Source organism: Aphanomyces astaci (assembly GCF_000520075.1).
Source record: "Aphanomyces astaci strain APO3 unplaced genomic scaffold supercont1.89, whole genome shotgun sequence".
NCBI lineage: Eukaryota > Oomycota > Saprolegniomycetes > Saprolegniales > Verrucalvaceae > Aphanomyces > Aphanomyces astaci.
The window spans coordinates 1-15,198 of record NW_009798352.1 but is presented as its reverse complement, the minus strand read 5'-3'; the positions used below and the strand labels follow the sequence as shown (position 1 = coordinate 15,198).

At 49.9% G+C, this 15,198-nt stretch overlaps 5 protein-coding genes and 1 non-coding gene across 8 annotated transcripts in view; 4 read left to right on the top strand and 2 right to left on the bottom strand.

Moving 5' to 3' along the window:
- Positions 1-780, top strand: part of H257_16601 (hypothetical protein) — a 2,662-nt gene extending 1,882 nt beyond the window's left edge. Inside the window, exon 3 of the mRNA XM_009845091.1 lies at positions 10-780. Coding sequence (XP_009843393.1) covers positions 10-719 — 710 coding nt within the window. The 3' untranslated portion in view covers positions 720-780. The remainder of the gene's footprint in view (positions 1-9) is intronic.
- Positions 781-901: 121 nt separating this feature from the next.
- Positions 902-3,605, bottom strand: H257_16600 (hypothetical protein). The gene is made up of 8 exons (XM_009845090.1): positions 3,533-3,605; positions 3,418-3,486; positions 3,019-3,364; positions 2,692-2,904; positions 2,459-2,627; positions 1,513-1,965; positions 1,279-1,356; positions 902-1,178 (listed from the first exon to the last, which is right to left on the bottom strand). Exons 1-8 carry the CDS (start codon positions 3,569-3,571, stop codon positions 935-937), a joined length of 1,611 nt encoding a protein of 536 aa, XP_009843392.1. The 5' UTR covers positions 3,572-3,605; the 3' UTR covers positions 902-934.
- A 1,060-nt stretch (positions 3,606-4,665) lies between these two features.
- H257_16599 (hypothetical protein) lies at positions 4,666-6,774 on the bottom strand. Its single transcript, XM_009845089.1, has 5 exons — positions 6,555-6,774; positions 5,757-6,505; positions 5,438-5,637; positions 5,108-5,365; positions 4,666-5,047 (listed from the first exon to the last, which is right to left on the bottom strand). The coding sequence occupies exons 1-5, from the start codon at positions 6,759-6,761 to the stop codon at positions 4,719-4,721; spliced, it is 1,743 nt and encodes a 580-aa protein (XP_009843391.1). The 5' UTR covers positions 6,762-6,774; the 3' UTR covers positions 4,666-4,718.
- Positions 6,775-7,892: 1,118 nt separating this feature from the next.
- Positions 7,893-7,973, top strand: H257_16598. Its single transcript has one exon. It is a non-coding gene; the product is annotated as a tRNA-Ser (tRNA).
- Positions 7,974-8,418: 445 nt separating this feature from the next.
- Positions 8,419-10,258, top strand: H257_16597 (hypothetical protein). Its single transcript, XM_009845088.1, has 6 exons — positions 8,419-8,761; positions 8,818-8,922; positions 8,970-9,034; positions 9,152-9,285; positions 9,356-9,562; positions 9,605-10,258. Exons 1-6 carry the CDS (start codon positions 8,536-8,538, stop codon positions 10,068-10,070), a joined length of 1,203 nt encoding a protein of 400 aa, XP_009843390.1. The 5' UTR covers positions 8,419-8,535; the 3' UTR covers positions 10,071-10,258.
- A 69-nt stretch (positions 10,259-10,327) lies between these two features.
- H257_16596 (hypothetical protein) lies at positions 10,328-14,913 on the top strand. 3 transcript variants are annotated; one of them, XM_009845087.1, is made up of 24 exons: positions 10,328-10,502; positions 10,550-10,660; positions 10,707-10,817; positions 10,878-10,966; positions 11,021-11,107; positions 11,157-11,329; positions 11,399-11,474; positions 11,525-11,640; positions 11,702-11,907; positions 11,967-12,070; positions 12,134-12,420; positions 12,468-12,598; positions 12,703-12,792; positions 12,853-12,973; positions 13,075-13,184; positions 13,284-13,377; positions 13,444-13,668; positions 13,731-13,790; positions 13,845-13,939; positions 13,984-14,141; positions 14,208-14,346; positions 14,418-14,506; positions 14,564-14,645; positions 14,696-14,913. In XM_009845087.1, exons 1-24 carry the CDS (start codon positions 10,342-10,344, stop codon positions 14,799-14,801), a joined length of 3,021 nt encoding a protein of 1,006 aa, XP_009843389.1. In that variant the 5' UTR covers positions 10,328-10,341; the 3' UTR covers positions 14,802-14,913. The 3 variants fall into 3 exon arrangements, with proteins under 3 accessions (XP_009843389.1, XP_009843387.1, XP_009843388.1); XM_009845085.1 differs by having other exon boundaries at positions 14,564-14,913; XM_009845086.1 differs by having other exon boundaries at positions 13,984-14,346.
- The last annotated feature ends 285 nt before the right edge of the window (positions 14,914-15,198 follow it).

The following is a 15,198-nucleotide window of genomic DNA, read 5'->3' as shown; positions in this document are numbered from 1 at the left end:
CTGTTGCAGAAGCAGCTAACGACGTTGAAGAAGCGAAGAAAGATGCGACAGAGGGGGGACTCGTTGCAAAAGAAGCCGACGACGTTGAACAAGTGAAGAAATATGCGACAGAGGGGGAGGCTGTTGCAGAAGTACCCAACGACGTTGAGGAAGGGAAGAAAGATGCGACAGAGGGGGAGGCTGTTGCAGAAGTACCCGACGACGTTGAGGAAGGGAAGAAAGATGCGACAGAGGGGGAGGCTGTTCCAGAAGTAGCTAACGACGTTGAACAAGTGAAGAAAGATGCGACAGAGGGGGAACTTGTTGCAGGAGCCGGCGACGTTGAAGAAGCGAAGAAAGATGCGACAGAGGGGGAACTTGTTGCAGGAGCCGGCGACGTTGACGAAGCGAAGAAATATGCGACAGAGGAGGAGGCTGTTGCAGAAGCAGCCGGCGACGTTGAAGAAGCGAAGAAAGATGCGACAGAGGGGGAACTTGTTGCAGGAGCCAGCGACATTGAACAAGTGAAGAAAGTTGCGACAGAGGGGGAACTTGTTGCAGAAGCAGCTAATGACGTTGAAGAAGCGAAGGAACATGCGACAGAGGAGGACTCTGTGGGTGACTCCAGCCAAGTCAACGGTGATGCTCCTCCTGTAGAGGAAGTTGTCCAGGACGTTGTGAACAGTGAAGTCGAAGTACCAGCCAAAGATGACCACGCCGAATCAAAACACGACGACTAAACCCAAGTAGTACTACTACACACGACGTTAACGTCTGTTTTGTGTTTATATACATACTACTTCGAAGTACTTCAGTATGGGTTATGTCTTCAACGCATGGACGTCGTTAACGTCTGTTTTGTTTTCAACGTGGTCTACTAGAGTGAGTGTATGTACTAACTACTATTAATAGTACATCCAACTTCGAACGTTTGTTTGGTTTATTGAAAATGGCCTTAACGCAGGGGTGCGCCGATGGCATAGTTGATAGATGACTTGCACTCCTTGCCTGGGCCCGTGGCGTTGCCAGATGGGACGTACCAGCAGTGGCCTCGCTGGATGCCGCCTGTGACAGTGTCGGGGTACTTCAATCCGCCAAACTTCCATGCCTTGTCGAACGTGGCAAACTGCACTTTGAGCCAATCCTTGGAGAAGCTCAGCTCCATAAACCCATATGGAGTGCCGCCAGCCACCCATTGTCTACATATACACAATCCATAATCAAGTTTGTCATCGCCACAAGATACTAGCTTGTCGTGTATCGTGATGTTGGTATATATATATATATATATTGACGTACGTTTTGACAAAGCCGTTGTCGGTCGCCGAGTCTGAATCGGTGCGGATGCCGCCGCCGCCGCCGTTTTCGATAAAGTGGCTACACATGTAGCGTCATAAATCCCCACCAAATACTGTATGTAGTGGCTACAAATCGTCAAAAACAAGAAACATTTCGGAGGAATATCTACCAATCAAAGGTGTTTCCACATTTCAACCAATCACCATGTGCTCATTTTCGAACATTGTAACGTACGTGCCCCACGTCGAGATGTCGTGTCCAAACCCGTGCGTGTGTCCATTGAACCAGACGTGGACGCCCGTGTCCTTGGTCAGGTCGTACCACTTCTTCATGCGCATGGGGTTCATGTGGTGGTGGGGCGAGTAGTGTGTGTTGATGATCTTGAAGTCGGCGGTGGACGCCTTGATGTCGCGCGCAGCTTGCGTGTACGAGTCCGTGGCCCACGATTCGATCTCGGCCATGCACGTGTTGAACATCTCGACGCTGCCGCCGGCACACGTGGCGTCTCCCACATTCGTGTTCCGACAGATGACGTTGTCCACACCTAGCTTGGCGGCGTACCCGTAGCACTGGCAGCACACCTGCATGGCGCCGTGCGCGTCGGCGTGGTTCGTGTCCAAGTTGAACACGTCCACGGATACCCCGTTCTTGGACACGCGTTCGACAAAGTAGTGCTTCAATACCCACCTACAACATCCACCACATCAGACAATCCACCATGGGACTACTCTCCATCTCCTCGTCGGAAGGGTTTAGACAAGAGGAAGGACAATGATGATGTAGCCAATCAGCTTGCTTGTAGAATAGTTTATGACGTAAAACAGCAGTATTATTATACTGCATACAGTATTAGCCTTCAATTATCGTACCCAAGACAAAATTGATCAAGATAGACTACACAGTTTGACCGAAGAGGGCAATATTGTGCGATTCAGTTAAATTTGCCACTTTTGGTGGATTGTTGACAACTCGAGCAACGGAGTATGATTGGCTAAAAAGAATAAAGGTTGCAATATGATTGGCTAAAACGATTGAATGTTGTCATGTCGTCACAAAGATACCTCGTAGACTTAGTTTTTTATATGACATTTCGCAGTGCAGGTGATTGTAAAAGGAAATTTGGAGTTGAACACCCAATATCATGTATAAGTAAGTATAATGTTCGTTAGTGAGATCGTACCGGTCTTGGTTAGGGCTCTTATAGTTGGCTTGCAAGTCAAAATGGCTGCGGAGATCTTTAATCATTTCGTCGACGGACGCACACTCGCGGAATTGTTTGTCTTGGGGTCCGCAAATGAACGCCGATCCGCCAATGTCGTGGTTGCCGGCGACATTGAGCCACTTGATGCCTATGTATCATCAATCACAAACGATGAAAGCTCGTTAAGAAGTCCAAGTGCAAGTGCACTGTACCTTGAAGGGCGGGGTCGGCATACATTTTCTCAAACGTTTCGGCAAACCGGTAGTTGACATCCCACGGCCCGACGCCGTTCCAGTAAAAGTTGTCGCCGTGGCCCAAGATCCGCACGGGCTTGAGCTCTGTCGCAGATTGTGCCATCAACGTCGCCACGTACTTTTGAGCGTAGTAGTCGACTTGATAACGAGGCGTGGACGTGTCGACTTGGCCTGATCAACATTCATTTCCATGAGACATGGTGAATTCCAATAGCCATCGTAGCCAAGACTTTGAAGCGTTCGCTATCCTCGAGCAAGATGGATGAATGGATTGGAGGAGCGTACCGTTCTTGTAGAGACGGCAGCACGAACCAGCTTCGCCCCATTCCTTGCCGACAGTACTGCCCCAATCCCCGATGGCGAGGAAGGTCAATGCTGGGACCATGGCTTCGGGATCTGTGACAGGGCCCGTGGTAGTTGCCACAACCGTGGGTGTGGTGGCGGTGGTGGTTGCAGGGATAACAGAGGTGGCAACCGCGGTCAAGGGCAACAACGTTGTGCTGGTCGTGTTATCGCCTCCTTCAACGTTGGCAGGCGCGACGTTCAAGTTGGCCAAAGGGCTAACGAGGAAGTAAATGCCGGTGCCGACAGCCGCCACGGCCGCCACGCCGAGGGCAATCAACTTGGTGTTCTAGAATAGGTGCGGTTGGTTTTAGTTAAGGTTTTGAGGATGCTAAGTCGCACCTTGGCAGCAGTAGCAGCGGGGGCAGCGCCTCCGTGCAACAAGGACGCGCCTTCGGAGCTCACAGGCACCTGCATTCGATGGTCAGTCATGAGAATAAAGAGGCAGTAAACTGACTTGGACAGACGCAGGATCGACGGGCGCAGACGAACTCATTTTCGCAACTGACTGCAAGCTGTGTGTGGTCTGGTGAAAGTCGTTAACACATGATTACCATAATTCAAACGACCAGGTGGTGGTGGCTGGCATGCCATTTTCAAAAAAATTGAGGCCACCATACAAATGTTAAGGCTAAAAGTGAGCGGAAACCACTTGCGCGGATAATAAAATCACATCATTGACAACCCAAAGTACTGTACACTATACAGTACTTGAGCGATGGAATCAGTGGCCGTGGAATTGTTGCTATTCCCGCAGTCACATATTTTGGATCTTCTGGGGGAAAACAAGCACACCGTGCTATTTCACCTCAGCTGCAGCTTTTCTACTCGTGGACAGTCGATACTGTACTGTAATCCTTGTGTAGTCTTTGGCCAAAACCTGCACATCCTGTGTGATTGAAGTTCAATATACACTCGGAGTGCACTGTACGAAGTCGCCACCGTAAAACGTCGTGCTAATTCCCCCACACCAGAGGTAGAACCACCCAAATTATACTTGTCATTGAATTTTTAGATACCTGCAACAGCCAATCAAAATGCACAACGCTTGCACAAATAAGTACAGTCATAAGGATTACCATTGCGAAAACACCGCCACCCGTGTCAGCTACTAAGGGGTGATTGATGCACTTAACCCTGTGAATAACAACATACTGTACTTTGAACAATGTAACCACTTGGGGTAGGACGCAACCCCAAATTACAAGGTTACAGTAGGTTTTGTATATGTGCTGTCGTCTTATCGAAGGAATTCCCACGCGTAGGGGTATTTTGGGTCTCTAGCAGGGGTTTACCCCTGATGTGGGGGAATTAGACTTTCTTTCTGACACTGCCACAACATGATGAGTGAATTTTGAACCCAGCGTCCATCAGTGTATGATTCACACAACATCCCACTGACTATTCGTTCCTAATACACACCTTGTTCCTAATGCACACTTTGAAAACGAGAACCCGAGGAAGTTTCCAAACTCATCGTTTACTGGTACTGTACTATAAAACAACTTCAGCGCAAGTTCGACATGTCAAATGACTGTGCCATGCTTAGAATGACTCACTTGTGCCCATTATGACCACATTGCACAACGATATGCGATGTCCAAGATATATTGATCAATGTACATTATGCACCAAGGTGAGTCTTAACGAATGGGGGCCCCGATGACGCCGTCGACAGAATCATTGCATGGCACGCCCAGCGCCCCCAACGCCGTATATGAAGCGCTGGGTATGTACCAGCAGTGGCCTCTGTTGACACCCCCCTGCACCGTGTCGGCGTAGTTGACGCCCCCAAACTGCCACGCCGTGTCAAACGTGGCAAACTGCACTTTGAGCCAATCTTTCGAGAAACTCAGCTCCATAAACCCGTACGGATTGCCCGCAGCAATCCACTGGCTTTTCAAAAACTCGTTCTGGGCCCCGGTCGACGTCTCAGTGACGATCCCCCCGCCGCCCCCGTTTTCAATGAAATCTACCCCACATATCGCAGTACTGTCAGGATCGAGCAATACGGGACGATGTACCAACGTACGGGTGCCCCAGTTGGCAATGTCGTGGTTGAAGCCGTGCGTGTGGCCGTTGAACCACACCGCAACGTTCGTGTCCTTGGTCAGCTTGTACCACTTTTTCATCTTGTCGGGGGTCATGTGAAAATGCGGCGAGTAGTGCGTGTTGATGATCTTGAAGTCCGCCGTGGATGCTTTCATGTCACGCGCCGCTTGCATGTACGAGTCCACTGCCCACGCATCGATCTGGTCCATGCAGGCATTAAACATATCCACATTGCCACCTAGTACAAGACAACATGGAGTGTTCAGTCGAACCACCAACCAAGAGCGTGGGTGATTGGTATGTTATGTACCAGCACAAGCTGCGTCCCCGGCCACAACGTCGTTACACTTGGAGCTATCGTAACCGTACTTTTGCGAATACCCGTAGCACTGGCAGCACACTTGACGGCCCCCATGGCTGTCGGCGTAGTTGGTGTCCAAGTTGAAAATGTCCACGGTCACGTCGTTCTTGGTCACGCGTTCAACGTAGTAATGGCCTTTCATGAGCCAGCTACAATTAACCATAACATAATAGCAATCGCTTGTTAGCTGGCATGAAGAATTGACTAGTAGAAGGGGGAGAACGACTACGAAGGCAATGTATAACTATCGCTTGAGTCGTCGCCGTACCGGTTCTGGTTTGGACTGACATACTGGGCTTGAAGGTCGAATCGTTCGTTGAGGTACTTAAGCATTTCCGCCGTGCTAGCGCACTCGACGAACTGGTTGTCCTGTTCGCCGCAAATGAAGGTGGACCCGCCAATGTCGTGGTTCCCAGCGACGTTGACCCACTTGATCCCTTGCAGTGACGGCGCATCATAAACCTTTTCAAACGTTTCTTCGAACCGGTACTTCCAATCCAACGACCCGACGCCATTCCAGTACATGTTGTCGCCATGCCCAATGATGCGGGACGGCTTAAGCTCAGCTGCGGATTGACCAAGAAGGGTGGCTACATATCGTTGAGACCAAAAGTCGACCTTGTAACGAGGGTTGCTCGTATCGATCAGATTGCTCGGCTTGTACAACTTGCAGCACGACCCAGGCACGCCAAACTCTTTGCCGGTGGTACTGCCCCAGTCTCCAATCGCCAGCATCGTCAACGCCGCCGTCGCAGCTTCGGGGTCCGATTTCGGGTTCGAAGGCACGGAGGTTTGGCTGCCACTGGACCCCGTCGAGTTGCCGGAGGGACCGAGGAGATCCCCGTCGTCCACAGGGGGGATCGTTGGGGCTGCTGTCGACGACGTAGAGCCTTTGGCAGCGTCCGACGACGATGATGTGGACGAATTGCTCTTCTTCACTAGGACGATGGCCGTGGCAGCCCCAGCTCCGGCCAGCACCACCACGCTTATCGCACCCGCAATCAGCCACTTCTTCTTCTGTAAATTTGCTCGGTCAATGATGATATAAGAGGGAAGGGCAGCGTACGCTGGACGAGGTCGTGGCAGCGGGAGGGGGCGGCACGTCCGCCACAGCAACGTCGACCATATCCAATTTGGTCGCCTGGTTGGATTCCTGGGACTTGTATTCGGTCGTCGGACGATCCGCGTCCAACGAAGAGGAGCCGCGCTGCATGTTGGTGGCTCGGCGGAAGGCTATACAAAAATGCACACGCCATGGAATATGTCGTTTCATACCATTGGCAGGGCGTCAGTATACTTGTGTCTGTATAGCCAAGTATTTTGAAGCCATACTCCCAATGATTTCGTCCTGTTGTCGTTGAAACGAGGGAATATCGTGGGTGTTTCGCGCGATCTTCAGCGGGTGCAGTACAGCAGTACTCTATCCAATGAAAGCGTCGAAGTATTGCTATTAATAGTTTTGCTTATTTCGAACTTTAATGAACCAATATCAGAAACAACCAAATCTTCACGTTAGTGTGAATAAGCCGTGTTCTCTTACTACATACTTCGGTGTACTCTAGTGTTGAAGTATAATAACTGTGCTGAAGTCGATTGAGTTTCTGCCCTATCAGTAAATACAAAAGTTATTACCTCTGTCCTGAAATGTTCGCTACAATCAGATATTTTGAAAAATGAACGTGATACCGGTCGAATTATCTAAAACGAACGAAATGTATGTGAAGAGGAGGTTTCAGAGTATACCAATCAAGATGCTTGGAGCCAAAAATGAACCAATCAAAGAGAGAAATTCAGTAAATACAGATGCCATAGTTTATCCTATATGATATTCGGCGCAAGCGTATCCGGATAACCGATTCCCGGATAATACTTCGTTTATCCGAACAAGTATCTAAGAATGTCAGCCCACACGCCAAGAATTTGTCCAACTCGGACCGGACTGCTGTCTTGCAGCACCTTCTTACTCTGGGCAATGACCAATCAACACTCCCCGCATGGTGCATTTGCTGCCGTGGCGGCCAACTTCGGCGTGGCAAGAAGCACCGTCATGAACGAACCACCGTGCGCCTTATTTGGAAACGTGCCGCCGTCAATCTCAACGACAAGCTCAGCCCATGTTCCAACGTGTCGTCACGCATCAAGGTCCACATTGACAGTGAGTTTCATACGCAGCTGAAGGGTCTTGATGTGCAAGACGTTTTCGACGATGATGCCATTGACATTTTTCAAATCCTAATATTTAAAATAATATCACTTAATTTGTATTTAATACATTTAATCGACGCAATGGATACACAGTGGTACACTTGTAGCAACCGTTGTGGAACTTCAAGATTCGCCATTGTAGCGAACTTTTCAGGACAGAGGTAGCATTAATCTTACAAAACACCAGAACAAAACAGACGTCAGCTTGGCCGAGTGGTTAAGGCGTTAGCCTGCTAAGTTAATGGGGCAACCCGCGTGAGTTCGAATCTCACAGCTGACGATACTTTTTCTTGCTAAAATGTTACGCCCAGTAGATGTAAACTGTGTTGGTAGACACACATCATACAAAGGAATGCTATCTCACACTGGCATCAAGGAAGTTCGCTGTCGACATCCGTTTATCTCACCTGGTGCCCTTGCCACATTTATTTTGAATGGCTGCGTCATGTCATCAATCACTTTCCTTAAGAGGTGTACTGTACACCGTAAAATTACTGCAGTAAAGTTACTCCTATTGAGCTGACAAGCTACAGTACCGGTATACCTCAGCTTTACATCACAATCGCCAAGGGACTAACGATACATAATTCCCATCTAGACCACGTAGTAGTACAGTGAGCATGGGATATCAAGGTTGAATCGACCACAATAGACTTGGATTGCTTCCCCACATGAATTTCAGTCCCCAGTAACCCCGATGCCCCGAAGTGAGATATCGAAAAAACGTTTCGATCGTTTTTGGAGCCAGGGGGGATGCGCACAATTTCGTGCATCGCGTCTTGACTCCGACTGTTTTGTCACTTCACTTCACCAGTTTCCATCTACCGGTGGCATCGCTCGCGATGGCAATTCAAGACGCTCATGTGCATTTTGTCGAAGTGACGACACCCCGCCCCAAGGGTACTGACCAACGCCTTCTCGAAAGCGGCCCCAACTCGCCATCATCGAGGCGTCGACGATATCACTTCCACAAGCAATGGCTTCTCCAGGGCATTGTGCTAGTCGCGTTTGCCACGCTGTTTCTTTGCGTGGTGATCCCGTTTGTACACAACAATGAACATATCCAAGGTAAGATTAGCATCAGATTAGGATATTAGTCACTGATGTCATGCCACTGACGGTAGCCCTTCGAATTAACCAGAATGGCACCACAACCGTGTCGAACCCATCCAATACTGGCAAAGTGAACATGCTGGTCTCTATTTCAGGCATGAGCACTGAAACGTATGGTAAGCGCATTGGAGCTTGTATGCCAGCTCTAACTGAGTTTTTGCAGAGGTCACCGTCTCAGCAGTCCTCAACCAAGTGCCTGCTAGCGTTCTCAATAACGATAGCACTCGTGTTAGTAGCCTCCCTATAACATCTAGTCCTTACGTACATCAACTGTCCTATTAGCTGCACCTAATCTACCTACCCTCGTGAATGAGCGATGCTGACTTCTGGAGCCTATGATGTTAGATTGTCACGCCTTTTCGACTACAGGTCGGGTCGAATGTGCTAGCCATCAACGAAAACACGACGTATGTGAACGCTCCCGTCACATCCAAAGTGCCGCTGCTCACAGGCTCGTTGGCCTGGTACCCGTTTGACAAGTAAGTCCATTTGTTGATTAACGTAGAACGTGCTTGAAGAAGTACCTAATTGCACTTTTTTGGATGGAAGGTACTTGATGAAGTTGGAAGTACAAACGGTCACGGGCACTTCTCAGTACAATGCGGGAGGGTTTAAACCCATTCAAGACCTCGATTTTGTCGTCCTCACACCGAGCGACTACACGTGGACGTACACCGTTCGCGATACCAAGCCCGACGACTTTGGGGCGTTCGTGCCTGGCGTCGGCACCGTGTCCGACTTGTCCAAAGGCTACACGTAACTCGTAACTGCATCTATCTCTCTAACCATGACGCTTAGATCGCTCACGATTGAAGTGACGCGGGACTTTAACATTTACATGGCCCTTGTGTTTGTCGGCATTTGGGCTGTGACGATTGCCATTGGCTGGATTGGCAGTATGTCTGTGATTTGGAAGCGCCGCCCCGCCGACAACCCCGTGATTTTCATCTCCGCCCTGTTCGCCGTGCCCACGTTTCGCAACACGGCGCCGGGCAAGCCTCCGTACGGGTGCTTGTTTGATATTTTGTGCACTTACTTTTCCATTGGGGTGATCATCACGTTCCTCCTCCTTGTCGCATTTGCGTACATGAAGAAAGCCAAAAAAACAGCTCGCCACAAGAAAGACGACGACGATACCATCCCTGTGGCCACGCTGGATGCAGGCGGTAACGTTGCAGGGGATGCCGCGGCCGCTGGGGATGCCGGCGATGCTGGTGGTGGCGGCGACGCGGGGGACGCTGGGGGTGGTGCGGGGGATGCCTAGGTCGAAGAAAAAATGAACATTTACTGTGAAACAATCCAAGGAAAAACAACTTTCAAGCTTCACGTGTAATGATTTACGACGTACATCAATACAAATGTCACATATACACATGAGCCACCTATAGGTACTAACTAACAATCAAAACCATTGTCAGCCTACGGAAAGGCACAAAGCAGCTCTTGTGCAGGGTGTTCGAGTATGCGTTAATGTAACCGCCACGGGCCCCTTTGGCCGTTACAATGTACATGAACTTGCCGTGTTGCTGTTGAGCATGCAAGTGCTGCTATGGAGTGCGATGCTTTTGCGAACAGCACACAGCTGCGCCTTCTTGGGCTACTACAAAGGTCCAGCCAGCACAGATCAGGCGATGGTTGTGACTCCTGGTGTGCCGTGCCCGGGGTACTCGCCGTGCCCCAAAGGGTCGTACTGCAAGTATGTACTGTACATACTTATTCGAAACGGTCCCAACTTTCGCTTAGACACAACCAAGTGTTTCCCTGTCCCGCGGGGGTTTATGGCAACGCCACTCAATTGTCCACTGTGTCCTGCTCCGGGTTGTGCCCGGGGGGCTTCGTCTGTCCTGTTGGCACGTAAGTACATGTTCGCCGTAGCTTTTCTCAACTAGAAAACCAATAGAATTGAACCGATTCCGTGTGGGAATGCCAACGTGTACTGCCCCGTGGGGTCGCGAGCTACAAAGCAAGTGCCCTTGGGTTATTACGGCATTGGGGACACCTCCTACACAAGGTGATCCTTGTTTAACGTGGCGATTTCAGAGTTAATCTATTCACACTTCCGTTGAATCAGGCAATCTATTGCGCTGTGTGAGTTGGGCTCTTTTTGTGTACAAGGCAATATGGCCGTGTGTTTGGCTGGCATATTTGGAGCATCAATGGGTAAGCCACCTCAATACCAAGTGCTGCATAAATTGCCGTACATAATTTCTGTAGGGTTGAGTTCTGCGGCGTGTACCGATGTGTGTCCTGCAGGACATTACTGTCCGGAGGCATCTATAGTGCCCAAACCATGCCCAGCGGGTACATTTTCACTTGCTTTGAGCGATCATCATCGACATTATCTACGCAGGAACATATGGGGCCACGACCGAATTAAGCACTTCTGCGTGCTCTGGGGTTTGTCCTGAAGGCTACTACTGTCCACCTGGGACCACAACTCCCGTTGCATGTCCTTCCAACTACATCTGTCCAAGGGGCTGCAGTGCCCCAACACGCATTCCTTCAGGGCAGTACCTGTCAACCGTACGTAGATACATATCGCATTCATATCGCATTCGTGGCATCTTTTAGCCCTGATTCATTTTTTATTAGGTACTTTCGTCCGACGTAGAATCAACTTTGGCTTCGATCCTTGAGCTGTGTCCACCTGGGTCGTATTGCGTCCAAGGTTGCCGACGTCATTGTCGTGGTTCCGCCATGCTGACTTTATGGTGTTAGGGGAGGTTATCGCTTGTCCGTTGGGATCGTTCGGGGCGACATCAGGACTGACCACGTCCGCTTGTTCTGGTCCGTGCCCAGGTGGCTATTACTGTCCCGTCGGCACGGTCGCACCCGTACGTTGCATTCCTTCGCAACTGGAACCCTTACTCATCCATTATTGTTTGAGTGTGTTAGATTGCATGCTTCGACGCGGCCACATACTGCCCAGAGGCCTCCTCTGCGCCGCAACCAGTCGAGTTTGGGTTCTACTCTCTGCCGCCCACACGCCCAACGCATCAGCTGCCGTGCGAGCCTGGGTCGTATTGCGTGGGGGGAGTCAAGTCGGCATGTCCTGCCGGGTCGTTTGGAAGTTCCGTGGGCTTGACATCGTCGGCCTGCAGGTGTGCCCACAACGGCAGGACAAGGGACGCGATGCATTCTAATGTTGATATCTTTGTAGTGGAAAGTGTCCCGGTGGATCATATTGTCCTGTTGGCAGTGCCGACCCCGTCGCCTGCGGCCACTCGAAATTCGTGTGTCCCGACGGCGCAGCCGCCCCTCAATGTACTATATTATATCAATGCGTTTTGGGCCTTTTCGAGGTTTTGTTGATATTGTTTCTGCCAGCCATTTCAAGAGGATTCTGCGGCATCGGAGATACCATTCTAACGCAGACTTCGTCGGCCATCGCCCCACCTGGCTCGTACGCGCTAGAAGGGCAATGCTACATCTGCCCTGGAGGCTATTATGGCGCGTCGAGCGGCGAATCGGCCTTGACGTGCTCGGGTTTGTGTTCACCAGGATATTACTGTCCTCCTGGAAGCACATCCCCCACTCAATTTGAGTGCGGCCTGAATGCGTATTGTCCTCAAGGGTCCTCTCAACCCATCGTCGTCTCGCCAGGCTATTACACGGTATCGAAAATGATCGAATCGTTTGAACATTCCATTAATATACGCAGTACTCTGGGGCTACAGACCCTTGCCCCCCCGGTCAATACCGCGCCACGGCTACTTCCAATGCCAATATATTGCTGGCAAGTTGGACAGCCATTCAAGTGAATTACGGAGACGAGTTGTTTCCATATGCCGTGTATGTATATATATCATATGGAGAACCCACTCATCATATCCCTTGACGATTTCTCTGGGTTTTCGATCACAAGTTACGGAGATGAATCGCTGATGGTGACTTAGTTGCCTTCCTTGCCCGCTGGGCACGTTCAAGCTTGTCGAAGGCGACAGCATTTCTCTCTGCCAGCTTTGTCCGCTCTACACCACCACGAGGTGCTTCATCTTTTCAAAATCTCGACGTTTCTATTGTTCAATTCTTGACATCATTCTTAGCTCGACGGATCGAACGACTTGCACGTGTTTTCGATTGTCAGGAGGAATCCGCTGGAACACTGCGACCGACAAACTCGTGTTTGATGGGGCCGTCTGCACTGCCGTTCCAGCTGCGACCCTCGTGAGTAGATTGCATTGGTTGGTGGTCTTGTTAGCTTGAGAAAAAGCCTTGTACATATGATCAACTAACCTTAACCAAATTAATTGAAATTACATGTATAGACACCCTCATTGCTGCCACTCAACACAGCGTTCACCAAGGCAAGTCAATTCCAGTGCTCACGTGGATCGTACTGCGTTCGAGGCCAACGACTGCCTTGTCCTGGTGGGAGGTATGTATGTATATATATATCTACTGTTGTTTCTTGTCATGAACTTATAGGTTTGGATATCAATATAATCCATCAATGTTACAAAAATATTACGAGTAGATTTGGCACGCAAATGGAAGAAACCAGCGCGTTGTGCTCGGGGGTATGCCGTCGCGGCCACTATTGTCCTGTGGGTAGCATCTCAGCGACCGCGGTTGGTACTATATAAACCCCGAACCCCCGAAATTGATGGCACAATATGGTGGATTTATGAAAGCAGCAACCGTGTGGCGGGGCGCATTTATATTGCCCCCAAGGCTCTCCATACCCCCTTCCCATCACATTGGGGTATTACTCGATCGATTCCGTCCTCGGGCTGGATTCGGACCCCACTCGGCATGACGCCCAAGTTTCATGCGAACCGGGGTATTATTGCATCCACGGCCAACGATTCCCTTGCCCGGGGGGTCGCTATGGGGCTGCCACCCGTGAAACCAATCCTCTGGTAATAATTATGTACCTTCCATTGTTTCTACAACAGTTCGTAAACCGAACGTGCGTACATAGTGCACCGGTGTATGTCGACGAGGGTTCTACTGTCCTGCTAGCAGCACATCTGCAACTCAAGTAAGGCGCTCATATTTTAATTCGTGCATCGTAGTTCATTGTCACCCCTTGAAGGAACCTTGTGGAGGCTCGAACGTCGTGTGCCGAACTGGCTCGGTAGCCCCCATTGGTGTCTTTGCAGGGTATTACTCTGGAAGCGACACGACTAGGTAGTTCTAGTTCCATATGTCCTGTCGTCGTGATGCAATGATAGGGCGGACGCGGTGACCCGGGAAAGCATGCGCTGGTTTCAGAAACCTTGTGAGCCAGGGTACTACTGCGTCAATGGGGTGCGCAACCCGTGTCCGACTGGCACCTTCGGCAGCACCGGCCAGCTTGTGACGCCATTTTGTTCTGGCAAGTGTTCCGCAGGTCACCTGACATCTCCTATGCATGAATCATCCAAACTTCCCTCACTAAAAGTCGTCGGCATTGAAGGGTACTACTGCACTCAGGCTAGCACCTCAGCAACCCAAATCATGTGTGGTGATGTGAGTGTGTTCTGCCCCGTTGGCTCGAGTGCTCCACTGGCGGTCGATGCTGGCTACTACAGCGTTGGCGCAACCAATAGTACAAGGCAAGTCCCTTATAGTTCACTGGGAATGATGTACCTGGGAATGATGTGCCTGGTATGAACGTTTCATGTAGAGTGGGGCAAGCGCTGTGCAACGTGGGACAGTTTTGTCGGGGTGGAATTGCGTATGACTGCCCCCAAGGCACGTACGGCGACATTCCAGGTACATTTGACGTTGGATTATGGCTTATCCGGTGTAATTGCGTGCATCACGGAGTAGGATTGACCGTCGGGCAATGCACTGGTTGGTGTGCAGCTGGCTTCTATTGCCCTCCACGAAGTGTGTCGGCGACAGCCAACAGGTACTACAACAATGCCATTGCCCAGCACCTGAGAGGAAACACGTATGTAGATGTGCCGATGGATACTATTCCATCCGAGGCCAAGGCTCATGCATGCAATGCCCATCGAGCCGATCTACATTTCGATGCCAAGACAAACGAGAGTGCTGCGCGTAACGAACGTCCTTTCGGCTAAGAGAGGGGGTGCAGGCGATATTTCACCTATATCAGTAAAGTAATACGTATAATTACCTTAACTAAATATACTTTGACGCATGTTATCCGAAAACTCACATCCAATTCAACAGTTCCTGTTGCATGTTATACAGACATTGAACGGTTTCCACAATATATTCATTTTTACAAACCCCGAACTTAAAACACATTATACTTTTTATATGCAACCTTAATCGCACCTATTTAAGATACAACTACAACATAATTTCGGACAAAACTCAGCAATTAAAACGATGATTTTCGGTTGTAACCATACCTTCTCGGCCTTTTGGCTAAGATCAAGTGTAGTATCTGTTCTAATCAGTGTGAAAACTGATTACCATATTTAATATGGTTT